Source organism: Petromyzon marinus, chromosome 2 (genome assembly GCF_048934315.1).
Source record: "Petromyzon marinus isolate PM22_M1 ecotype Great Lakes invasive population chromosome 2, UKy_Petmar_22M1.pri1.0, whole genome shotgun sequence".
Lineage (NCBI taxonomy): Eukaryota > Metazoa > Chordata > Hyperoartia > Petromyzontiformes > Petromyzontidae > Petromyzon > Petromyzon marinus.
The window spans coordinates 21,172,718-21,199,905 of record NC_133668.1 but is presented as its reverse complement, the minus strand read 5'-3'; the positions used below and the strand labels follow the sequence as shown (position 1 = coordinate 21,199,905).

The 27,188-nt window shown below is 41.9% G+C and overlaps 1 protein-coding gene across 4 annotated transcripts in view; it reads left to right on the top strand.

Moving 5' to 3' along the window:
- Positions 1-26,848, top strand: part of LOC116945129 (amyloid beta A4 precursor protein-binding family B member 1-interacting protein-like) — a 49,390-nt gene extending 22,542 nt beyond the window's left edge. For all 4 annotated transcript variants that reach the window (XM_032959296.2, XM_032959304.2, XM_076071437.1 and 1 more), the window contains 9 exons: positions 1,583-1,742; positions 5,751-5,872; positions 6,470-6,535; positions 8,219-8,362; positions 9,898-10,008; positions 10,433-10,531; positions 11,331-11,436; positions 16,969-17,078; positions 23,530-26,848. In XM_032959296.2, coding sequence (XP_032815187.1) covers positions 1,583-1,742; positions 5,751-5,872; positions 6,470-6,535; positions 8,219-8,362; positions 9,898-10,008; positions 10,433-10,531; positions 11,331-11,436; positions 16,969-17,078; positions 23,530-24,567 — 1,956 coding nt within the window. In that variant the 3' untranslated portion in view covers positions 24,568-26,848. The remainder of the gene's footprint in view (positions 1-1,582; positions 1,743-5,750; positions 5,873-6,469; positions 6,536-8,218; positions 8,363-9,897; positions 10,009-10,432; positions 10,532-11,330; positions 11,437-16,968; positions 17,079-23,529) is intronic.
- The last annotated feature ends 340 nt before the right edge of the window (positions 26,849-27,188 follow it).

The window sequence follows — 27,188 nt, the reverse complement described above, 5'->3', positions numbered from 1 at the left end:
AATTCCACTTGCCCACGATATATTTTTTTTATTCCTGGTATTCTCATGTCTGCCCATATGCTGCAATAACCTTGCCGTATGTCTTGAGTAAATGTTTGTTGAACAAATGTATTGAAGGGAAACGTCATGTGTTCCACCTTGCCGGTTTACCTTATATCACTGCCAATCATTCTCACGATTGTCCATGTAAAACAGGGGATAATGCCACGGGTGTAATGTATAGCACGCTGGACTTGCAATACAGGTGTTGCTGGTGTGAGCTTATCTCCCGGCTTGGCAGTTGCAACAATGGGCAAGCTTCTTAATGTATTCCTTCTTCAGTTGCCAATGAATCATAAGCCTACTCATAATAGATACAATCCAGGCACAATGGTACTTGATATTAATTTGTATTTTCTAGGACTTGATGGGTAGTGCGTAGACGCCTTTCCTAAATTTAGCTTGCTCACGTGGTTGGTTGTGATAAGAGCTTGATGTGTTTGTTGTTCCTCAAATCGGTTTTATCATCATCGTTGAATACAAGAATGATTGAGGCATCATTCCACGATTGTGGTATTCAATTTCTGTGTAAACATTTGGTAAATAGGCCTTCTAATTTTGTTTCAAAAGCTGATCTTGTTACTTTGATAATTATCACAGATATTACATTTCGGTCCAGGAGATTTCCCTTGTTTCATACTGTGAAAAACAGTGGTTACTTCTTAAGGTGCAATATCTGGATTGTTATCCTCCGCATCTGAGCAATCAATGCTTACCTGTCGAATTTAAATTATCTTTAGAGATCTGAATGAAATTTCTCCACGAGCTTACTAATTATGTGTATATCATGTGCTATGGTTCTATTTGGTCTCTTAGAGCTACAACTCTTCTATAGCATACGTGTATTTTTATTTTATTTTTGTGTGCTTTTATGCATGTCTAAATATATCAAGTGCTAGTGTTTTGACGTACCTGTTGAAATTAATTGGATGCACCTGTGTATCCATGCATGTCTGTGTGTGTAGCTGGGGAGTGGGGAGCGATAGTGTAGTGGTTAGCGCGCTGTGCTATGAACCTGGCGACTCGGGTTCGATTCCTGCTCACGGCCAACACCAGTGACGATTATCTGAACCGGTCCCGGGCCTCCCCTAGGTCGACTCAGCCTCAAATGAGTACCTAGTGCGGTGTGTAAACATTACCACTAGGGAGACAAAGGCGGTCGAGGCGTGGCGCTGGCCACCCACCCCCTCATGTACCGATCTGGCCTTCAAAGGTGCTCGCTAACAGCACTTGCCCCTACAGTCTGTTAAGGCTATACAGGGGATCTTTTTCTTTGTGTAGCTGGGGAGTTGTGGTCCAGTTAACCTGGCAACGTGGTTTTAATTCCAGGCCATGGATACCATTAGTGGCAAGTGGTATTTGGACCTCTCGTGAGCTTTTCTCTAACTTGAGTACCAGGTTCAGAATGTAATAATCAATTAATGGTTCCCAGCCATAGGTAGTAATGGTTACACTATCCCTTCACGTCCCATGCTGGTTTCAATATCACTTGCCCCAACAGTCAATATTGATGAGTAGGAGATCTCCATCCTTTTGTTGGCAGTTGGTGATCCGAATCGGCCTTGTGGACAAGAGTTCCAAGAACCTGATGGTGGAGGAGCAGCAGTCAGTGCGTGAGGTGATGGACAACCTCCGCGAAAAGACACACAGCACCAACAGCCCAGACTGGTGCCTGGTGGAGACCAACCCTGATCTCGACATGGGTATGGACAGCCGAGGGTTCACAGAACATACACATTATGGAACTGGAGTTGGACAGTGCTCAGGAGAGTTGAAATGTGCCATGCCTTGAGATGCCACATCACATGTGGAGAATATAATAAACTTCTACATGACTTGAGGTGCTAGATGGCCTCAACACAGTATAAATTTTCATCCCAGAAAATGCATTGGCCTTATTGCCGCGTGAGGTTTATCAATGCAGTATAACGTACAAACATATGAATTACATTGTTCGTTCCATGATTTTGACATGTCAATTACAACCATATTTATATGTCAAGGTAAGAGAGAAAGGCACCGCCCTGCAATTGGTCGATCACGCCACTGATGGTGGAAGGGCCTCCAATTAGACAAAGCTCTCGAGTGCCTGGCTAGAGGTTGTTTGGGCTACTCTTCCACACTGGCCAGAGGTGGGAGTATCCACACTTTTCTCCACCACACTGATCACTTAATTGTGGTTGAACCCAGTTATACTACTGGGTGGGCAAATAGGTGAAGGTATTGTAGAATCTTTCCACATTCCTTCAACTACTACACGATGAGATCCCATCAATTTAGCGACCTCTGGACTGAAAGTCCAGTGTACTCATAATTACACCGCGGCAGCAACCCTTATTGTTATGTATGATTGCAGAAAGCCTTTCTGCATGGTGTGGCAAAGCATAGCTTTAACGAGGCCCATTGGATTGTCTTCACAAGAGAGCTCTCTAAATGCATTTTTTTCACTTGTCTACACAAATGTAAGGAAACGAGTAATGCTCTCTTTACAGCGAAATCTCAAGGGCACAAACTCTCTGAAAATCATTTAAGTTTTTTTTTTTAGCTGTGATTTAGCAGCACGGCTGTAATTAGGCTAGAGTGGAAGTACATTGAATAACAAAGCTTGCTGACTTTTACCTCCATTAGATCAATACACAAAGTGCTTGCCACAAATGAAGCACAATACTTTGCTGATCTTGTCAAGGAGCATACATCATCATGCAAACACCATTCATCTTCGCAGTGGCTTTTCGGTAGCCATCAAACAAAAACGGTCACTGCATCGCGCATTTTCATGATGCTCTTCTGCAGCCGTCTGGAACGTTCTTCCTTCCGATATTAGGAAGACACTAGAGCTATGCACTTTTAAATCTAGATTGAAAACTCATTTCTTTAGAACTGATTTTTGTGTTTAGTTTGTTGTCCTTCCCCTGCACATCTGATTAGCATGGTTGGCTAAATACAGTGCAAAAGAAGTTCAACATACATTCAAACAAGTAATTGTAGCTCTGTGTTGCCTAACCCGGGCCCACTTAACGTGAGCATGTACTTTAAAGACCACAACACATCTTCTCAAAGCGGTAGCAAATGAGTCATTCGCACACTTAATGGTTTGTGTGATGTGAACAAATACACCCGATTTCTGTGAGTTACGGTCCGATAACATTGCAATGTTATTTGCTTTAAAAAAATAGAACGTGGAAGTACTTCAAAATACAGTTTGTCAGTTGCATGACATGTTTTCTATTAAACAATAACTGGCAAGATGTGCACCATTTTTTATAGGCATAATATACATGAACTAGCTTTTTTTGTCCGTACAAGGACGAGTGTATATTGCAGTAAATCTGAAATGTTCAATAGAAAAATTGTTCAGCTCATGATTATTAATGAGGGAGGGGTTGCCCCATGTGGAGTGACGTCACCCGCTAATGGTTATTGGGGAGGGTTGCAGCATGTGGAGTGACGTCACCCCCTCATGGTTATTGTGGAGGGGTGCGGCATGTGGAGTGACGTCACCCGCTAATGGTTATTGGGGAGGGGTGCGGCATGTGCAGTGACGTCACCCCCTTATGGTTATTGTGGAGGGGTGCGGCATGTGGAGTGACGTCACCCGCTCATAATTATTAATGAGGGGAGGGGTACGGCATGTGGAGTGCGCGACCTTCTTGTGCGTTAGTGGAAATTTCCACGCGTGCATGAATATTAATGAAGGTGGGGGAGGCCTCTTTTGCAGTGATGTAATGCACGGATGTAGCACTGTGCTGCATAGATTTATTTTTTACCGTCACTTTCTGGAAAAGAAATGTCATATTTTAAGCGACTTTGCATAATCAATTATTTAATTCAGCTCGACCTTCCTCTGCGTTAGTGTAAAAACCCACCCACTCATGAATATTAATTATGGGGGGGGGCTCATGTGGAGTGACGTCACGCAGGGGGGGGGGCTCATGTGGAGTGACGTCACGCGCGGGACGGACAGACATTTCTGGGTGATTATAGGATTATAGTAGGTAATGATTTAAATCGTGGTTATTATTTCATGCGAAGCAAAGCATTTCTCAGAGGAACTAATTACACGGTCTGCACTTACTGCACTGATGCACAACACGTCGATCACCAACAACAGGATAAGCCAATTGCTCAAAGTGTCTGAGACAGGAACACATCGCATTCCAATGTACTCAACGCCATCATCACAATCTACCCTCCAAAGAGAACTCTCAACACAGCCTATGTGTGTTTGATTGTGCGGAAACCCAAAATGGTCATGTTAGGCTGTATTGAGCTAATCAAACCAAGTGCCATCATATTATTAAATATATTGATGCCGAACGTGGCCAACAGATATGTTACTCATGCACTGGTGCACAGCTACTATTCAATTACCCATGTGGAAGCTGTTGCTTTTGGATACTTTACTGGAGATGAGTGGAGTGCGAGGTCAGCTGGGAAATCCAGAGTCATGCTCATGTGGTGAGCGACTGTATAATGACATTTTCCCAAAAGGGAATGACTTTTACCTTCACAACGTCAGTTTATATCACCTGCCTGACATTTACTTTGGTACACATTTCAAGAACACTGTACCATTTTCCGAAGTTATTGAATGGCATGTGTAATTTACTACAGTAGTTGGTCGGGTTTTCAAAATGACTGGCAGAGATAAGATATTGGCATTCAAAATGTATTGCTACAGAACGATATCACATCTAAGCTGGACCCAAAGAGTGGCCAACGTAGAAGTAAGAAAAAGGTTGCACATAGAAGAAGACAACCTGATGATGCAAGCAGTGGTGAGAAGGAATTTGGCACTATTTGGACACATATGTAGGATGGAAAACAACAGCAAAATTGTAAGTGTGTTGTGGGGAAAAATGGAAGGAACCGGAAAGAGAGGAAGACCTAACAGAGAATGGTTTGATGACGACATGAGAGATTGGTGCCAGAAAGCTGTGGCACTACTTGAGCATATTGGCACAAGAAAGGGGAAAGTGGAAACAAATTACTAAATGTGTAGTGGACACCTACAGGCTCCCTGCCCATGGATCGTGATGACGATAACGAGCCAACGTTTAACGATGAATTCACGCGTTATTACAAGCAGCCAATTCAATGACACTGTGCAGTTGTTAATAAGAATTATGAATCAAGTTGACACAGTGGGTTTCACAGCAAGTTGTTTCTAGGTACTTTGCAAACATATATGTACAAACACTTTAAATCGGCAACTTTTAGGAAAACAAAAAGTCTTAGAAACATTTCTAAAATGGAGATCATGTGCAAGACAAAAAAGGCAATCCTAAATAAGATAATACACGTAATACTGGAAAAATAAGTCTTAACTCGTGATTTTAAAACATTTACTGACACCCAAGTTCCTGGTTAAGGGAGTAAGGTCCATAGTTTAGTGTGTGTTCTGAAGTTAACGAAGTTAATTCTGCCAGTTAATTCTGGCAAATCGCCTGTGAAGCTGGTTGAAATCACCAGCGAAACTTCATACTCAAATTGATGATGTGGGTTTACTCAACACACCGGTGTGCTAAAATAGCAACTACTTGGCACGTTATGTTTACGTGACAAACCTTACTAATTGGCTGTGTCCGGTGGTGGTGGGTTAACGACACATTTATATTGATGCGATCTTAGCCAAAAAAAAATAGTGAATAATATTGGCCGTGAAAGCCGAAGTGTTAAACCGAGTGTGTTTGTGTGACGTGGCTTTTCAGAGCGGTTCTACGAAGACCACGAGAACCTGGTGCAGAACCTGGTGACGTGGACCCGCGATACACAGAACGGGCTGACCTTCGTGGAGCGCAGGGAAAAGAACGCTCTCTTTAAAAACCCACAGGTGCACCAGCATGGCCTGCTCTTTGAATATCTGTTTTTAGTTTGTTGTCCTTTAGAGCGGTTGGTTTCGTACGGTGCGTAAATAAGTTGACCATACGTACATTGCTACTGTAGATAATCGTCGTAAAAATGGAACACGCTTTCAAGGAAATGTTGTACAACTGTTGTTTTAGATTTAGTATAATATGACCCTCTGTCATATAATTTTTACATTCTAAAGTCTTACCTTTAAGGCTCATTTGGGCTTCATTAAAATGTGTTTAAATTATGACAACCCTCTTGAGATTTACAGTTAACGGAACTGAAAAAGAAAACACTAGTGAACTGCGTGCGATTTTTCTGAATTCCCGAATACCTTAAAGAGGTTCTATGAACTGTACATCGGTTACCACAGCCTAAACCACATCTCTGAATACTTGTCGAGCTATCATTTGTGACCAGGTCGCTTCTGAAAAAAAGCTATATATTTCAGTGGGCCTTACCTGGTAAAATAAAAATTGTTTATAGTTTAGTTTAAACACACATTCCAAACACAGAATGGCCAAGATGCTATGACATCTGTTCAATACGTTTTCTATCAATTGTTTACGCTTTTCAGAATTATCTGCTGGGAAACAAGGAAGCTAAGGATGTGAAGGACAGGGATAAGGAATCACTCCTGGAGGTTTGTATTGAATGGCTGCAACCTGCATGGACCATTATGTACACCTTGACATTTGTGGCACGTAATAATAATTACCAACGAAAATCATAATTAACTATTTCAGGAGTTTTATTTTTTTATTTAAAGCTTTCGTGACTGCAGGGATTCATACTCTTGGTTTTTTCAGTAAAGTCACGCAGAAGGGAAACAATAAAAGAATAAAAATATAAAAAAATAAAATTCTCACGACGTTTCGACTGCAACACAAGCAATCATCATCAGGTGTGGTTTTCACACCTGATGATGATTGCTTGTGTTGCACACCTGATGATGATTGCTTGTGTTGCAGTCGAAACGTCGTGAGAATTTTATTGTTTTATATTTTTATTATTTTATTATTTCAGGAGTGTCTTGCATTGGATTGTTTGACCAGAGAAGTCAGATAAAACCCACATTAGTGGGGTGACACCAAGCACTGCCATGCCTCTAAAACACCTGGCAAACTCTGGTGCTCATCCATCCAAGTACCAACCAGTCTGAACCCTGCCTATCTTTTGAGATCCAACAAGGTCAATTGCATTTATGGTGATTTGGTCACGGAAAATTCACTACATCATGGTTCAACACACGTGTTGATGGTGTGTTCAGCACTACACCCAGCTGCGTAATACCGAGCACGGGGCCACAAGTGGACGATTATGTGCTTATTGTAGCCTGCATTGACTTAGGGGACGCCCACCAAGTGCACGGGTCAGTAGGAATTGTTGGATATTTAAGAGGCTGCTCCTGTGCAGTGATCTCTCGTCACTGGGATTAAAGTTAGGAACTCGAGAAGAATGTCAGGACTGCATATCTGCGAACTGCATTTATGCAACGTACTTGTAATATTTACATTGATTATTAATGAATGCTTTAAAAGCTGACAAGTAGCAAACACAGTGTTCTTTCATTTAGACATTTAATCTCTCCATGAATTCCACTGTAGCTGTGCATATTAATTCAGGGTTATTATTATTATTATCCATCAGTGAACCACCATGAAAGAGGTTGTGGGAAAGAGTTCCAGAAAGCATAGCAGCTTCCATTAAATTGTGATTTTAGAATGTTGTAATTCATTTCAACTATCATGTCCCATACTCTTTGGTTCTTTTGGTAAAGTTACATAGGTAAAAATAAAAAGAAAGTTACCTACGTGACTTTACCGAAAGAACCAAAGAGTATGGATCATTGCAGTCACGAAAACTTCAAATCTAGAAATATCATGTCCCAGTTTATATCATTAATCCAAAGTTTAAAGATAAACTTGCATTGATCGATGAGTCATTTTAGGAAAGGTTCAGCCAATGTTAGAGTATATATGCCTCCCTTGCAAAATAGATATGACTTCTTATTGCTTGTTCTATAACTAATAAAACGAAACTAATTTATACATTGTATTTGCTATATTGACCAAAACATAAAAATACGCGTTTTTTCCCCCCATCAACTTAACTACGAAGAGAAATTTCCAGTTAAGATTATGTATGTACTCACCACCACAGAATGGTAATTGTTTTTTAGGAACGTGAGTTTAATAAGTTCCCACGTGAAGAAGCAATTGTATGATTGCGAACAGCACCAGGTCATCCCTCTCACACCTTGCCTCACCTCCGGTCCTTCTGCTCCCTCTCTTCCTACCTCCCTGCTCGTGCTGCCAATGGGCAGGAATGTTTCTGTGGGACCTCAGTGGCTGTACCTGAGCTGGAAGGAGAGCTTTTCCTCAAGGAAGATGGCAAAAAGTCATGGAAGCGGCGCTACTTTCTGCTTCGAGCCTCTGGAATCTACTTTGTGCCCAAGGGCAAGACCAAGGTGAGTGGGCCCCATGGTGCTGTGATGCGACATAATGCCCTGTGAACGATGACAGTTCGGCTAACTGGCTTTTACGGTAGCTGTATGAAATCTGTAAACAAAAAATTTTGCTCCTTGTTTTGCTTTTATTTTCTTCCATATGAACACATTTCCATGTTTTTATTCTAGCAGTGCAAATACAATATATATATACATAAAATGACCCCCAGATGACGGAATTGAACTGCCATGCCTTCACATTTCCTTGACACTGTCTGCATACTTGTAAGGCACACCATTCAAACAACGTTTGTCGCATTCGATCAAACTGAAACGTTTAATTCTCAGGAACTGAAATAAGCTAAAATTAAATAACAAAGCCCAGTAGGAGAGATTTTTTGAGCTATCATTAGTAACAGGGCTGGTACCGTCAAATGAATACAATACACTTGAGCACACTGGTGTGCTCATAGATGGCTGCCCAGATTCAAACACAGGATCTCAGCTGTGTGAGATCAGTCATAGGCCATGGTATTACCACTCTTGGACTACCTGCCCACCCTCTTCTATGTCATCAATTATTACACATTTCCACGCAATGATACATGCAGATTGTAGTATTAAAGTTAAGGATGTGTCGTGGGTAATAAACTGGAGGAAGCTTACTCTGAGGCAACACGTTTATTACAACACCAACAGACTACAACACAAAAGGGTAACGGCCCCTTTCACTCGATACTCTATGGAGGGGAGTCCCTCCAGGCTAGCTCGCCTCTTACTGGCTATCACTACGCCTACACTGCTGGGGCTTGAGTCTTCTCTTGAGTCTTCACTGGTTATAAGTTGGAGCTCTCACTGGTACGAGCTCGAGCCGACCCTAGCCAGGGGTTTCGGCTCTGCTCATTGAACTCTTCTCTTCAGGGCTCTAAGTCAGGGTCTTCGGCCGCACGATGACTGCCGGGACCGCTCAGGGACCTGGCTTATATACAGGGTCCCGGCTCACTCCGGCCCTAGCCACGCCTTCCTTCCAGGACCTTCTCCAAGGGCCAGGAGAATGACATCAATCCCCCAGCCCCCTTCCTGGGGTCTGGGGTCCCGACCGTTGGTCACCATGCTCCCCCCAGGGATTGCCTCGGGCCAATGGCCCGTCAACATTATCTCACAGTTTCAGCCTCCCTTCCGCTCCCTACTGGCACAAGCTAGTACTGCCGGCTATAGGTAGTTGCGATCATGTTCAACCATGCCACGACTACCTATGTACTCTCCTGACTACCCTAAAAATCAACAGACATAACCATACTGCGTACGAGCTTTTAATTATATAAATTGCTACTTACAACCAAACATGCCCTTTCGTAGAGTCTGTTATGCACAATGATGTTCAAAGGTTAGTTATTCTCATACTGTGTTGGTTGATCCGTGACGTCTTTCCTTTGTGTTTTTTTAATACTTTTTTTGAAAAAGCCTTCATTAGTTAAAAATACAGCACTGCATACTGCATGTAATACAGCATATGCAACCTTTTGAATGTCACATATCACAATGTATGTTGTCAGACCCTGCGGGACCTCACCTGCTTCATCCAGTTTGAGAATCTCAATGTGTACTACTGCCTGGACTACAAGAACAAGTACAAAGCACCAACAGACTGTTGCTTCGCGCTGAAGGTACTTACCAGAATGTGATAATTCACAGTGAATGGCAATCCGTATTGAGAGTAAGATATAAGGAATGTAATAGGGTACAGTATTCCTATATGTTCAAAGTACACGTGGGAGCTACAGAATCGTTATTAATATTGATGAATTTCACGTTTAATCTTTGCGCTTATGACTTGTAAAGAACAGCACTCCAAAGTGAGGTGCATATTGATTGGCATATTGTCTAAATGAATAGACACTATGATTAAATGAGTTACATATTTCTTTGAAACCGCACTTTTTTCTAAGAACCTCTACATATCACAATCACATAGGCTGAATGAACACATTCTGCTAAATTTAAACCTTTTTTTTCTTTGAAATATGCAAATCTTATGGTATTATGAGGAACATTTCTCATTTTTACATCATACGCGATAATTCTCCCCAGCACCCTCAGATTCAGAAGAAGTCGCAGTATATCAAGTACCTGTGTTGCGATGATGCACGAAGCCTTCATCAGTGGGTCACTGGCATCCGCATTGCCAAGGTACCATCCCCACACTTTGTTGTGACGCTCAGAATTAACATAAGGATGTTTGTTAAACTTATTTCGCACCGTACATAGCCAACCGTGCTAATCGGAGGTATGGGGGAAGGACAATAAACTAAACACAAAAAGCTCTTATAAAAAAATGAGTTTTCAATCTAGATTTAAAAGTGCATAGCTCCAGTGGCTTCCTAAGATCGGAGAGAAGAGCTTTCCAGACGGCCGCAGAAGCACATTTAAAAGTGTGCGATGCGATAAACGTCTTTGTTCGATGCCTGGCCAAAACCTGCTTCAAGGATGACCAGAGTTCGCGTGATGGTTTATGCTCCTAAACGTTTCAGTTTGATTAATAAAAGAAGTGAAATGTGGCTCGATGGTGAAGAGCGAGAATGCTCAATAACTTTGTAGCAAAGCAACACAAATTAACTGCTGCTCAGCAAGACATTTTAGCACCGACATACCCCTTTAATCATAAATAAATATTAACATTAGCTATCCATTTGTTCATATAATAACTTCATACAAAATAAATGCTGTCTTCAATTATTAAAGTGCTATTAAATGCATAGAATAGGACGTTTTTCAACCTTTTTTTCATTAAAAAAACATCCTCTGTTGATACTTTTCCAAACACTTGCTGTACTTATTGAATACCTCCTATTAGAACGGTAGGCTACATACGGTGCGAAAGAAGTTCAACATACAATACAATTCAGCAGTTAAATACTGGAAGCAGAAGTTAGTTAATTTTCTTTTGAAAGTGGTTAAGGAGCTGTTCCGTCATCCTCTTCTCATACAGTATGGCAAGTATCTCTATGACAACTTCAAGGAGGCGAGCAGGAAGGCAGGCGAGGGCTGGCCCACCCTGGCCAACTTGGTTGTCAAAACACCAGAGCCTACACCAGGTACGGACAATCCAGTTAAGTCACAGCAAGGCACAAAGCCACAGCAGGACACATAATCAATAGCACGCAACAACGAAAACTCAGGCTTAGTTCAGATGAGTGTGCCTAAATATCCATGAACGTGCCCCATCTTCATCATTAGACCTCTTTTTCCAGTACCAAAATGTAATAATAGGGTTTTTCCCCTTTTTTCTGGCAACAAAACTGAAACCTTTTTACAAGGATTCATGTCTGCATTAACCACAATACCTGCAGTCAAAATGCAAACAAAAAAAGGTTTCAGTTTTGTTGCCAGAAAAAAGGGGAAAACCCCTATTATGTGCCCCATCTTGTCAGATGTTAAAAGCCACACAGTGTCGAACTCGGTTCATGGATGGAAGATTGTCTGGGAATATCGGCAGTAGAGCAATGTAATATGAAATCCATCTATGCGAAGGTTTGAGTGTTACTCTCTCATATTTGTGGGTTTTCTGTGGGTATCCTGCTTCCTCCCCCATATCAAACACAATTGGCTTATCATCCCAATGCAGGACCCTCCTGAAAAAAGGGTCACAAGGCTCAGTGAAGCTTTCCTTGGTCAAAACAGTCAAACTTACAAAGCCATAGACTTCGTTTTAGGTCATTTGGTATTACCTGTAGTGGCAGAGTTATATTTGAACCCAGGAAGGTGCCCCCATGTGTTTTATAAGCCAGGGTACTACCCCCTGTTAAAGGGGACAATTTGCAATTCATTCACCAATTAAAAAGTCCAGAATGGCAAGTAAATACGACGAAAGTAAAGACTACATAAGTAAAAACAATTCAGTGATTCACTTCGTCATGATTATGTGAGTTTGATTCCCGCGCTCAAATGCGATCTTTGGTAGATGATATCTGAATTGGTCATGGCAATCTCCAGTACCAACCCACCTTGATCAGTGTGGGGAATTATGGTCAAAAGAGTCAATACAGCTGGCATGGGACGTGGAGGCCTTAATCCAGCAATAGAATGAAAAAGGGGATGAAAATTATTGTTATCATTTGTTTAAGTCAAGTAATTAGCTTTTAGGTTGTGGAGTCATGCACTCTGCATCTTGATACCGACCCACCATCCCCCAGTCTCACGTCTCGGCTAGGCAATCTCAAGTCAGGAACGGGCACAATGCTCTTCTTAAGTAAATGATACAATCAAAAGAACATCTCATAAAATATGCAATTGCAATCTGGAACATTTTTGGAATCAGTCAATTCATGACTCTGAAACGGTTCTCCAATATATTGAGTTCAATGGAAAAAAAACTACGTTTGGTTTTATACAGAATGAAATTAAAACAAAAACGTCTCAATGCTGCTGTTGATGATGAAAGGCACTGTGAGTTTGTAGCTGGGGAATATATTCTTGCAATGTCGACATTTATTGCAATAAAGCCACATTGAGTTTTATTTTCAATAGGTGGCAGTATATACCAGTGTATACCAAAAATAAGACCCAAAATGTATCAGATTTCGGGGGCATTCTCCTTAACAATGTGTTGGATATTGACATACGAACATAGAGTGTATAAATTTTTATCATATCACTATACTTCAATGGTTTGATCAATTCATTATACAAGCATACTAAAATGGTAACACATCCCATTGTAGTTTCAAAGCAGTGCTGTCCACATTCTAATTTACACAGAGATGAGTGGCTTCTTTTAAACCAAATTTTCACAATGAAGACACAGCATAGATGAGAGTAGCCAGTTGATTTTTCAATGATTTTTAGCATGATAAGAATGTGTGCCTGAGAGCTGAATACTACATTTTCAGAGGAAGTTTCATATTCCATTTTCAAATATTTAACGGTAATCTTTCAAGGCTCAGAGTGGCTGAGACAAGGAAGTGGTACATTCTGCAACAACATTGGGCTGCATTAAAATCCGTTGCTTTTTGAAAGCTGAATACATTAAATGTGTCTCAGTCTTGTAAAGGAAACATAACTGGACAATATCCAATTATTAAACTGAACCAATTACCTACGGCCACTGGCTAGAATCTAAACAGTATAATTTGATTAGCAGTGGATGTGAACCATCACCTTGACGTGGTGGAGGGGCTTGCATGCTCCGATGAACCTCAGCGCTATGTGGTTGGGAGTTCCATACTCCTAGTAGGGTCACCCATGACGAACGAGGGGAGGTTTCAGACTAAGAATGGTTCATACCGAAGAAGGAAATGGAAAACCACTTCTGGTATATTTGCCAAGAAAATATTCACGACCAGAAATTTAAGGATAGCTGCGCTGGTGCTGGACAGTGGGCCCCCAGGAAAGAAAGCATCCACATAACTACTGGAGAAGAACGAAGAACTCTGACAAGTAGAGCTACCTGTAATAATGCTACCACAGGAAAGCCGAAATTAACTGCGGATGCTGAAGTCTATAGCACCGAAAGCCAAGCTGAAGGGGACCTGCAAAGATATCCTAGGTGTCAGTGAGCTAAGATGGACAGGAATGGGGCACTTTAATTCGGACGACTGTAAGATTCTATACTCAGGCCATGAATCGTACAAGAGGAATTGAGTAGCCATTAAAAGTCTAACTCTGTAGGTTACAACCCGGATAATGATGGCATTGTCTTAGTACGTTTCTGATCCATACCAGTTAACATCACCATTGTGCAGGTCTACGCACCCACCTCAATGTCTGAGGCAGCTTACATTGATTATTTTTTATGGGAAACTTCAAGAAACAATTGACAGCACACCAAAAGGCCACACATTAGTTGTCATGGGAGATTGGAATGCAAAAATAAGTGACATGCGGACAACTTGGATAACTGGACAACATGGCCTTGAAGAAACTAATGATGCTGGGGTCATTTTATATATTTTTTTGTGCTGCCAATGACCTAGTCATTACAAATTCTCTTTTTAAGAAGAAGAATTGGAGAGAATACACAGAGACACTGTTTAAGCTAGATGAAAGCATTAACAAAAAAATTATGCAGGAGAGTATGAACAATAACCTTCTGTGATTGAGTGTAAGGTACACAAAAGACCATGAAAGAGCTTACGAACAACAAAGCTCCAGGAGGAGAAGGCATACCCATTGATCTCATCAAGGGATCAGGAGATGAGGCTATTACTCAGTTTTGAGCCAACAGATTTGGTCGAGTGGTGAGTGGCTCAGAGACTGGAAGCGTTCAGTATGTATATATATACCTATGCATAAGGTGACCCCAGAGAATGCTCCAGCAACCGTACTATAGCTCTCATATCCCATACCAGCAAGCTTTTGCTGAAGATTATTCAACATAGAATGGACATATATGTAGAAAAATAACTACCAGATGGTCAAGCAGGCTTCAGGAAAAGAAGAGCAACAAGGGACTAAAATTGCGAACATCAGACGGATAATGGAAAGCTCAAACGAATAGAGGCAACAGCTGTACCTCTCCTTCAATGACTACAGCAAAGATTTTGATTGTGTGGACCATGAACTGATGTGGATTACAATGAAGGAAATGGGAATCCCACTAACCTTGTATGCCTGTTACATAATCTATATGCCAATCAAAAAGTAACGGTTAAACCAGTATAGGGAGACACAATAATTTGACAATGGGAAAGGAGTAAGACAGGGATATATACTGTCTCCATACCTATTCAATTTATGCGAGAGGCAGGCCTGGATTCCATCGAATCAGGCGTGAATATTGGAGGCAGACTAATAAACAACTTAAGATATACTGATGATACCACCCAACTAGCAAATAGCCAAGCTGAAATAATGACCCCGTTGGTAAATGTTAAAGAAGCTTGTGAGAAGGCTGGACTCTGACTCGATCTCCAAAAGACAAAGGCGATAGCGACACAACACCTAAACTCATTTAGTCTGGGAAATGAACCAATCGAAGTTGTGAAGAACGTTGTATGCATGGGCTCCTTGATTGCTGAAGACGGGGAGTGTAGCCACGAGATCAGAAGTGGGCTAGCTCGCGGTAGAACAGCCATATCACGGCTCAATACGATATGGAGAGACAAGGGCATTACCATAAACACCAAGAAGAGGCTTGTCAAAGCTCTGTTATTCCCTCTTGCCCTATATGGATGTGAGTCGTGGACGCCGAGATTGAGTGAGTGAAAGAGGATCAGCGCATTTGAGATGTGGTGCTGGAGAATAATTATACGTACACCATGGGCAGCAAAAATATCAAACATGTCCACCCTGAGAGAGATTGGTCCTGCTGTTCAACTCGAGGCCTTATTCGTGAAGCAAGAATTGACAAACTTTGGACACGATATGAGGACCTCTGGACTAAGGTCTTGCTCGGTAATGGAAAAAGTAGCAGGGGCAGAGGTCGACCTCGGAGGAGGTGGATGGACGACATCAAGAACACCGCTGGCCTTATATACTAACCCAGCTATGAGAGGCAGCGGAGAGACAGGTGTGGATGGCGGAGTCTGGTCGTGGATGTCACCAGAGGTCGTACTCGACCTCACAGCACAAGTTGTTGACAAGTTGACTGCCTGGAATCCAATTAGCGTTATCTGATTAGCAGTGCATGTGAGTCAACAAGTTTGTAAAATATAGATATATAAATACCCACAATTAAACTGTAATTATGAAATTAGTATTTATGCTTAACAATTGGCAGCTCATTAAGACTTAGGGATTTGGCCAATATTTTTGGGAACATGTGACTATACACACTGGGTGAGATCCATACATTTGTAATTACAGAATGTTCCAATGCAACATTACATTTCCCATATTAATTACCACTTCGGCAAAGTAAATGCACATGTACGATGCCGTGACTGCAAATGAAAATAACTGTTAAATTACATTCATCACTAATTCTTATTTTACCAATTAGTTGTCACCAGTTAAGACGTTATTTTTGTAATATATAAATTGATACATTAGCTTGAAAAGAACATAAGCTGTATCACTTAACTCAAGCGAAACTCTAGAAGTATGTGTGCTGCCATAATTCAGGAATCTAAAACGTTGGGATGCTCCCCATGATCCGTGATTCCACTGTGGTGAATGAGAGCAGACACATGGCTAAAAACCTCCTCTCGTTCACGACACATTCGTTCTTTTAACATCTGCTAGAGACAAAATCGAGTATCTGCTCTTTTGACTTTTATTTACCCTTGATGCTCTATGGAAACGTGCAAATGAATTTGTGTCTCGGCATTGCTTTTTTTTTCGCATTGAATGCGGTCCCATGTTTAACCCTTGCCCTACTGTTGCCAATAGCACCTGGCCATCTGGCAGCATTTGTTTAACAAACCTGACTCTGCTCATGAGACACAGAAGGTCAAAGCTGGTCCAGATTTTGTTTGATCAATAAATGTTGCTTTGTAATATTTGTCTGGAAAGCCAATCTGCTTATGGAATGAAACATTTCGTTTTATTTATATGTGGAGGCACAACATGAAGTGTTGCGTTTGTATATTTATACACACATACATACATACGTAGAAGCCTGAGTTGCAAAGAACAAACTCATTGCCTACAAAGTTCTTCGTGACACGCGGGTTGACTGTGCTGTGTAGGTGTGGTGGCCGACAGCCCGACATCGAAAGGATTGCGCAGCACCAACACCGTCAGCGCCATCTTCTCCGAGGCTTGGAAACGAGGCACCGAGCTCACGCAGGCCCACCGGGTCAGTGCGGCCATGTGTGTGTTGCGTGCATTAGGCCATTGCTACGGATGTATGTCCCGGTTACACAGCCAATCTTTGGTGTGGATTTATTTTTGTGTGTGCATGCGTGTATACGAGTGTGTATATGTTCAGTGGGGAACGATAGTGCACCAGTTAGCGGTCTGCGCTACGAACCCGACCAGCCGGGTTCGATTCCCGCTCACGGCAAACATCAGTGACGATTATCTGAACCGGTCCTGGGCCTCCCCTAGGTCTGCCTCAAATGAGTACCTGGTGCAATGTGTAAACATCGCCACTAGGGAGACAAAGGCGGCTGGACGTGGTGCTGGTCACCCACCCCCTCGTGTGCCGTGCTGGTCTTCATAGGTGCTCGCTAACAGCACTTACCCCAACAGTCTGTTAAGGCTATATGGGGGTTCTTTGTCTTTGTGAGTATGCCCACGGATTATAAATACATTTGGCACAACGGGTCATAACCTCATTTTTTAGGATGCCAGGTAACCAAAGTGATGCATTTTTTGTAGAGATGCAAGAGGCCACAGCATGTTACTGGGGAAAAGGCCCATGGATATATTACAAGAGCCAGTGAAGAGTGGGCAGATGAATGCTTCATAGCATCACCAAAATCACACCATGCACTGCTGCTTTTGCGATTCAGTGTTCCCTCTGTGTGTTGGCACATTTATCAAGTGACAAACAACACAGTAGTGCATCACATCTTGATTTTCAAATGCAGGCAATTAATTTACATATTCGGAGCATTAAAATCAATGTATCTGTGCACATTTTTTAAATAGTGTATCATGAATAATAAAAACTAAATTCCAACACAGACATGGAACCCAGTTGTAAGCGAAAGAGAATACCGTTGGCCTTGCATTTACAACGAGGAGTTAGGCGGTGTTATTCTATGCATGCACATACACGTACGCTAGAAAGTAATGCTAGCAATAATGTCAAATTCGGAAAAATCTAATCGCAGTGTAGTTTCATTTAGAGTAAACGCTATTAGCATTTCCAACACTGAATAATATGTTATTCCATACACTGAATTCTTTACAAGATGACATCTAACCATATGCATGAGATCTTAAAAGTAATGTTGTGTTTCTATAGCCCTCCAGATCCAGTATTTTAAGGACTATTACAGATGAGAGGGGGGAGGGGGGGCATTCTGTTCATCCGGGTTGTCAGTTGAAGATAGATTCTAGAATCTCTGTAAGGTGTTTCTTGAAGGGTCCCAGTTAATCTCGGGTGCCAAAGTGGCGAAATGTTAACTACCTTGCTTGGTATGCAGGGGTTCGTGGGTTCGATTTTTAACCCTGATGCCCACTGTATATTTGGAGTTTGTGTGTTCTCTCTCTCCGTGGTCACGTGGAGTTTTCTCAGGGTCCTCCGGTTATTCCCTCCACATTTAGAAATATGCATTTTGAGTACTTGGCTGCTAGAAATTTCCACATTGATGATGACCAATTCGTTCAGCTATCATTTGTGGCCGGGTCGCTTCTGCAAAAGAGCTATGTAGCTCAGTGGACCTTACCTGGTAAAATAACAATAGTGTAGTGAGTTCAACTGAGTCGCAGACGTACTCTTGGAAGCAACACATTTTTTAACACCAACACACGGGGTAACTGCCCCTTAACAGGATAACAACCTACAGTGAGGGAAAAAAGTATTTGATCCCCTGCTGATTTTGTACATTTGCCCACTGACAAAGAAATGATCAGTCTATAATTTTAATGGTAGATTTATTTGAACAGTGAGAGACAGAATAACAACAAGAAAATCCAGAAAAACGCATGTCAAAAATGTTATAAATTGATTTGCATTTTAATGAGGGAAATAAGTATTTGACCCCCTCTCAATCAGAAAGATTTCTGGCTCCCAGGTGTCTTTTATACAGTTAATGAGCTGAGACTAGGAGCACACTCTTAAAGGGAGTGCTCCTAATCTTAGCTTGTTACCTGTATAAAAGACACCTGTCCACAGAAGCAATCAATCAATCAGATTCCAAATGCTCCACCATGGCCAAGACCAAAGAGCTCTCCAAGGATGTCAGGGACAAGATTATAGACCTACACAAGGCTGGAATGGGCTACAAGACCATTACCAAGCAGCTTGGTGAGAAGGTGACAACAGTTGGTGTGATTATTCGCAAATGGAAGAAACACAAAAGAACTGTCAATCTTCCTCGGCCTGGGGCTCCATGCAAGATCTCACCTCGTGGAGTTGCAATGATTATGAGCACGGTGAGGAGTCAGCCCAGAACTACACGGGAGGATCTTGTCAATGATCTCAAGGCAGCTGGGACCATAGTCACCAAGAAAACAATTGGTAACACACTATGCCGTGAAGAACTGAAATCCTGTAGCGCCCGCAAGGTCCCCCTGCTCAAGAAAGCACATATACATGCCCGTCTGAAGATTGCCAATGAACATCTGAATGATTCAGAGGACAACTGGGTGAAAGTGTCGTGGTCAGATGAGACCAAAATGGAGCTCTTTGGCATCAACTCAACTCGCCGTGTTTGGAGGAGAAGGAATGCTGCCTATGACCCCAAGAACACCATCCCCACCGTCAAGCATGGAGGTGGAAACATTATGCTTTGGGGGTGTTTTTCTGCTCAGGGGACAGGACAACTTCACCGCATCAAAGGGACGATGGACGGGGCCATGTACCGTCAAATCTTGGGTGAGAACCTCCTTCCCTCAGCCAGGGCATTGAAAATGGGTCGTGGATGGGTATTCCAGCATGACAATGACCCAAAACACACGGCCAAGGCAACAAAGGAGTGGCTCAAGAAGAAGCACATTAAGGTTCTGGAGTGGCCTAGCCAGTCTCCAGACCTTAATCCCATAAAAAATCTGTGGAGGGAGCTGAAGGTTCGAGTTGCCAAACGTCAGCCTCGAAACCTTAATGACTTGGAGAAGATCTGCAAAGAGGAGTGGGACAAAATCCCTCCTGAGATGTGTGCAAACCTGGTGGCCAACTACAAGAAACGTCTGACCTCTGTGATTGCCAACAAGGTTTTTGCCACCAAGTACTAAGTCATGTTTTGCAGAGGGGTCAAATACTTATTTCCCTCATTAAAATGCAAATCAATTAATAACATTTTTGACATGCGTTTTTCTGGATTTTCTTCTTGTTATTCTGTCTCTCACTGTTCAAATAAATCTACCATTAAAATTATAGACTGATCATTTCTTCGTCAGTGGGCAAACGTACAAAATCAGCAGGGGATCAAATACTTTTTTCCCTCACTGTATGGTGGTGACCACCAGGGTAACTACACTAATTACACCGTAACTAGCTACAACGGACCGGACCACAGCTTGGGTCCAGGTCCACGTGTTTGAGACTCTGCAGGACGTACAACGTAGACGAAGGTTTCTTCAGGATGAACAACAGCGCCGGTCCCTCTGGGGGACCCGGCTTATATCCTCTATGGCGTGGCTGGCTCCACCCTTGGCTACGACCACCTTACAGAATCCTCAAGCAGGATCTGGACCCTGACACGTGACCACCCCAAGCCCCCACTAGGCGCCCCTGTGTTGACTTAACCGGTCATGTGTCATCTGTGGTCAACCAGAGTGCCACGGCCCTTAGTAACCCCATTTCCATGGCCGGCACTCCCACACCCTATCCTGTAGGGGGCAGCACTGTACGCCAAGCATGGTGCCATCCAGCGCTATCGATCAGCGCTCACCGAGCCCCTCTAGGGCCGGTACTGCACCCACATCCAAGTGGTGTCCGCGATGTCAATACACCGCACGCCGGGCCTCTCTAGGGCCGGCACCACACAGTGACATCCCGCGATGTCACTACAGTAGTAACAAAAAATAGAATTTGCTTGCACCGCGTGTGGTTTGGGCAGCCGGGGTTCCAGATTGCAGCTGATCTTTGCGTAACACAAAATCGCCTCCTTGCCCTGGTCCTGAACTTTTCCACATGCAGCTTCCACCTGTAGCCTCTGCTTCTCTTCTTCTCATCTGTGTTGAACCTTGTCATGTTAAATGTGACTAATATTTCCACTGGTGTTATAACCTGTAAATCAAGTGTAGTGTCATCTCATTTAAGCCATAAGACATTGAGGTTCATCTAAGGTTAAACAAACACAAAATAAACACTCTGTGACTAAGAGCACACTCTCATTGGTGGCAGCTGGTAATCTGCTTAGTTTCTGTGTTGATGGAGTCATAAAAGTGTCTCTACAAACAAATTCAGTGTCCATTAGCATTTAGTGCAATATGGGTTTTATAGCTTGGGATCCAGTATTTTTTTTACTGAAAGTCACATAGGTATAAAAAATAATAGATCATGACGTTTCGATCGCCACACAAGCAACGTGACTTGACCAAAAGAACCAAAGAGTATGGATTCCTGCAGTCACGAAAACTTCAAATCAAGATTTAAAATATTCTGCTGCACTCTATGGCTATAGATATAGGATTTTACATGGCAACATTTTTATTTTCTCCCTTTTTGAGAACAAAATATTTGTATTCGAAGAAGTGTTTCTATACCTAGTGTACATGTCACTTTATTTTCTGTTGATGTACAGAGGTGCAGATTCATATGTTGGGCAAATGTTCCTATACAAAACAATCATATGCCTTTGTCACCATCAACAATGTGGCAAATCACCTTCGCAAAGTGTTTTTGATATTCCTTCCAATATGAATTTGCCCATTGGTTGGGTGCTCTTCTGATGCAATGAAAGGTTTTACACAAATGGTAATAGGTTAACCTTTATACAGCCCAAAAATATTACTGACGTCAATAATTCATACGTCTTGTCTGCTCAAGCGTTTCAACTCGCATTGCAAGTTGACGACAAAATACATTTACATAAAACATCTTTCGTGTTATGTAACACGAGCTTCTTTGGGAAATGGCCTGGTGTTTCCATTGTTGAAAATATTTTTTAATGGGTATCATAATATCAGAGCTGAAGATTTCCAGAGAGCCACAATTGATTTTGCCTCTTATGGACATCATTTATCACGAGGCGACCCTGTCTTCCACGTGCAAACACTCACGAATCATCACATATTAACAAACATTCTGACAGGATTTGACAATGGTGAAACATCGTGACTATGTTTGCTTCATTAGTTACAGCTGTATGTCATCCATTGCTGGACGAAGGTCTCCCCACACACTGTCTGTCATGAAGGTGAATTTTTTTTTCCCATATTCCACCACGTTCGTCAGTGCAGGATGGTTAAGACCGGCTCAGATATTACTCGTCACCGATGTTTGCCATGGCCAAGAAATGAACCCAAGTTGCCATTTTCAGAGCAAAATGCACCAACCACTATGTCACCATGCTCCACTGATTTTGCTTTCATAATGGTACATTTAGAAACAAATTCTGCACAATGATTATGGAGGCCGGTAATTAACAAGGATTTAAGATATTCTGCCATTATTGTCAGTTTGCCATACATCTGGGTCATAATTTGATATTGATGTATATAAGCAATGAAATAAATTAAAACGTACAACTCACGTATTAAAAATATTTACATCCTAACGTATGTTTGTAAATATTCGCTTGGTGGTGGTGGTGGCTAGCAACGCATATAACCCAACACTGTAAAGACGAGGGTTGGTGGATCAAATAAGTATTGGGAAACTCCCTTCCTGTGGGTGTCGAGGTACCATACACTGGCTTGCCATGAGAATGCAGAACAGTAAATGTGGACCCAAACCAGTTCCATATTTAATGGATCGAGCGTTGCCCCCTCACAAGCTCAGGTTTTCGCCAGGTACTCCAGTTACCACCCACATACACATATACAGTAATATACAGATGTATGTCTCCAATTTCACGTCATTACTTAATTAATACCACTACCTGATGTGCGTCCCCTCAACCCACACCTACATCGATGACAGCATCATCCATCCTTTCTCTTATCCGTCGCCTTGGCCTCTGCCTACCCTGTAAATTGCTTTGATTTACGTCGTTTCGATATTCATTGCACCTTTCAGGAATGCATCCCCGATGGAATATCCTATACATATGTTTACGATTAGGAATTATGTACACAGTAATTAATTTGTATCTTGCATACACAGATGAATGTGATGTCCTGAAAGTAACCGATCAACTTGACACCCAAAAATGAGTTGACATGTGACATTTATGTAAATACTACATATGTATTGAAAATGACTGACCTCATACAGCCAAGTTAAAGTGTCTCTGTCTTCAATTACAAAATGGGGCTACATAAGTTTCCATTGTCAGTTTTGATTCATCAATGCCAATTGCACATCTGTATGATGGAGGCCACTTCCTGTGTAGAACAGCCACCCTTACTTCCCAAAGAGTGCTGTTATTTGCGTTGCCAAAGGAGATGACAGAGTCATAATTTGTTTATTGTAGGCATGACTGTGATTACCAATATTGCCTGACCAAAATGTGCATGCCAAATTTTTGCAGGAGAATCAACTGGATGATGTATTCCTGCCACTCTCTCCACCACCTGGTGCTCTGGAGAACTCGGACACAGCAGGAGCAGAAATGTCCTTTCCTCCTCCTCCTGAATCTTTTGTGCAAACCAAGGTCCTAGGCCCAGCGCCACAAACTCGGCCCATTGTCAAGTCAGATGATGTTTCTTCTCCACCTCCTCCTCCTCCATGTGATGGGTTTCCTCCTCCTCCACCTGACACCTTTCCTCCCCCACCTCCTCCTGCAGCAATACCTCAAAGCAGCAGGCCAGCACCGGCGGCTAGAATGAGTGCCAACCCGGCGAGCGGAGTTGTTGTGGCAATCAGAGCAAAGAAACCTCCATCAGTGCCACAACGCAAATCGAGCTGCCTTTCAAGCAGCGACATCGAACAGGTGCAAGGCACGATGATGGCAGATGACTTTCCACCACCACCCCCGCCTGAAGAGTTTATGCCACCTCCTCCATCTTTCCTTCCTCCACCGCCACAATTTTACCCTCCACAAGAAATGGCACTGCCACCTCCTCCCCGTTGCAATGCTCCTACACTTCCTTCTTTTCCAAAACCACGTCCACCAGCTGGCAAGGCACCACAGCCTCCCAAAACCCCATGTGCTCCACAGCTCCATAACAAAGTTGGTACAATGCATCAAGCACCTATAACAAACAATTCCTTACCCTCAGCTCAACCCAGCATGCCAGATGTGTCCATCCCAACCCCTCCTGGTGCTGCACTACCACCACCACCGCCGCCACCACCACCGCCACCACCACCAGTTACATCGAGTTCAACCATGCATGTAAAAGCAGTTAACCCTTGTAATGTGGTCCTCAAAAAAACACCTGTCAATCCCATCCCTCCACCCAAGCCCAACTTCCTAGATGATCTTGCAAACACTCTTAGAAAGAAACAACTGGCACAAAACGCTGGGGATGGAGCAACAGGACCATCAGTGTTGACGCTGTCACCTCCACGACCCATTCCTCCAAAGCCTGGCTTCCCACCTCCGAGTTTTCATGGTACAGGTTAATCCCTGATATATATGTCCATTAATTAACAGCAAGTTGGCAAACTAATGTCTGATTGCAATTTTAAGAGTTAGCGTACACAACCTAACCTCATAGAAACTAACATCAAATCTAATTTTGAGTCTCACCCCCATTACGTGAGATTTAGAACTGCAGGATTACTTCAGTGTCAAAATTGCGTGTGTAATGAACCGTTTTCAATGTTGTAACTAGTAAATTGCCCAATGTCCCCAATCAATTGGAACATTTCTCTGCTGCACCAGCATGATGTTTTTTTGTTAATACAAAGTATGATTTGAATATGAAAAGGGATGCTCATATTTAATTGAAAACTCCAGTCACTTAAAAAACAATGTTTTATCATTTTTGTATACAGACTCATTCTTGGAAGATATTCACTGTAATGCTGAAAACACTTTTAAAATTGCACATCATCCTCGACATTGTATTTAAATAACGAAAATGTTGGTAATGAAAACAGAGCAGAGTTTCTTTGTTGTAAACAATATCATTAAAATACTTCTTGCTTGAAATTCAAGCACACAATGTCAGTGCATTTTCATCACCAGCTATGAAAATTTCTTACATTTGCATCTGTTTATCTCTCGTAATATCTAATCTTCTAACGTCAATATTATTTCAGATAAAATGTTATTTGCACATTTGTGATTAAAATTATCCTGCCATAACACACTTATAAACACAGTATGTTCTGCTTTCCCAAGTTTTATCATGTCATTATCGGTCCATCCATCCAATCTGATTAATCCACTCCAACATACAGTGAGGGAAAAAAGTATTTGATCCCCTGCTGAGTTTGTACGTTTGCTCACTGACAAAGATATGATCAGTCTATAATTTTAATGGTAGGTTTATTTGAACAGTGAGAGACAGAATAACAGCAACAAAAATCCAGAAAAACGCATTTCAAAAATGTTATAAATTGATTTGCATTTTAATGAGGGAAATAAGTATTTGACCCCCTCTCAATCAGAAAGATTTCTGGCTCCCAGGTGTCTTTTATACAGGTAATGAGCTGAGATTAGGAGCAGATGAGACCAAAATGGAGCTCTTTAGCATCAACTCAACTCGCCGTGTTTGGAGCAGGAGGAATGCTGCCTATGACCCCAAGAATACCATCCCCACCGTCAAACATGGAGGTGGAAACATTATGCTTTGGGGGGTGTTTTTCTGCTAAGGGGACAGGACAACTTCACCGCATCAAAGGGACCGTCAAATCTTGGGTGAGAACCTCCTTCCCTCAGTCAGGGCATTGAAAATGGGTCGTGAATGTGTATTCCAGCATGACAATGACCCAGGCTATGTGGTCCATTCACTGTATTTGTAAATTGTGTGTCTTACACACATCATTTAATGTCATGATGTGGAAATATGACTTGCGGGTGGCCACAATGTCAGTGGCATGCAATGAAGCCACTTCAGATAAGTAGTGAAATCTGGTAAAAACAAGATAACATCCTCTCTAGATAATGAGATTACCCATCACCTGGAAAAAAACAAATGCAGTTCAAAATTGAGTAACACATAATCCTAAAATGAAATACCAATAGCCTCATGCAACACTTTTACATGAGGCACGAATCTATTAACTCGGCTACAAAATTTGGTGAATTGCCACATATGCCAGGGCAACTAAATTCGTTTGGCTTTTTGCACTGTGTTCAGTTTGTTAAGTTCGTTTTGCTCCCTTAGTCTAAATGGAAAATGAGCTCATCACGTGTGTATGAATTACATGAACCAGAAATAATCATTTATTACATGCATGATTCAATATTTAATGTATCATGATTTTTACTGTAATCTATGAATTGATGTGTCATTAAATGCCACATTTCCCCCCTTTAAACGTGTTGTTTATTGAATGTGGACAAGCCTCACGTATTTTCGTTAAAGGTTTCCAGTGCGTGTACAATGATACGGCAATGCATTGGACTGTTAATTACTTCGTTGGGAATGTTATAAAACACACCTGACTGCACAACCCTGCTATGCAGCCTGCCATTTTTTGATGAATGGACCACATAGCCTGGGTAAAAAGAAAACAGGTGACCTAGTTAAATGAAGGCCTTTGCACTGTGACATTACAGTACATGCGCTTTGAATAAAATGTTTTATTAAACATGGAACATTAATGTTGCATGACAATGTATTAGAAAGAAAAAAAACTAGTTTTTTTAAGTGTCACACAAAATGGACGAAGGTGAGTGTGACAGAAAAAAACTGTTTCTGGCAATATTAAACTTTGACGTTGATTTTCCTATATTATTTCGCAAAGTGTGATTTCTTTCAAGCTAATACATTGTGGTACAACCATCTACATTCGAGCAATTTAAAATATAGCAATTGCTCAACATAGATGTTTGCACACTACTTCATGACTGGGTGCAGCAAGGCACTGGGTTAACAATAATCGTTTTCTTATGATCTTTGGTGTTTTTTTATTGATTTACTCTGCAGTGAAAAATAAGTACTCATAATAAAGGTTATATAGCATGTGTCGTTAACCCACCAACACCCGACACAGCCAATTAGTAAGATTTGTCACGTGAACAAAATGTGCCAATTAGCTATTACTTGAGCAAATTGGTTTGATGCCGAGTAA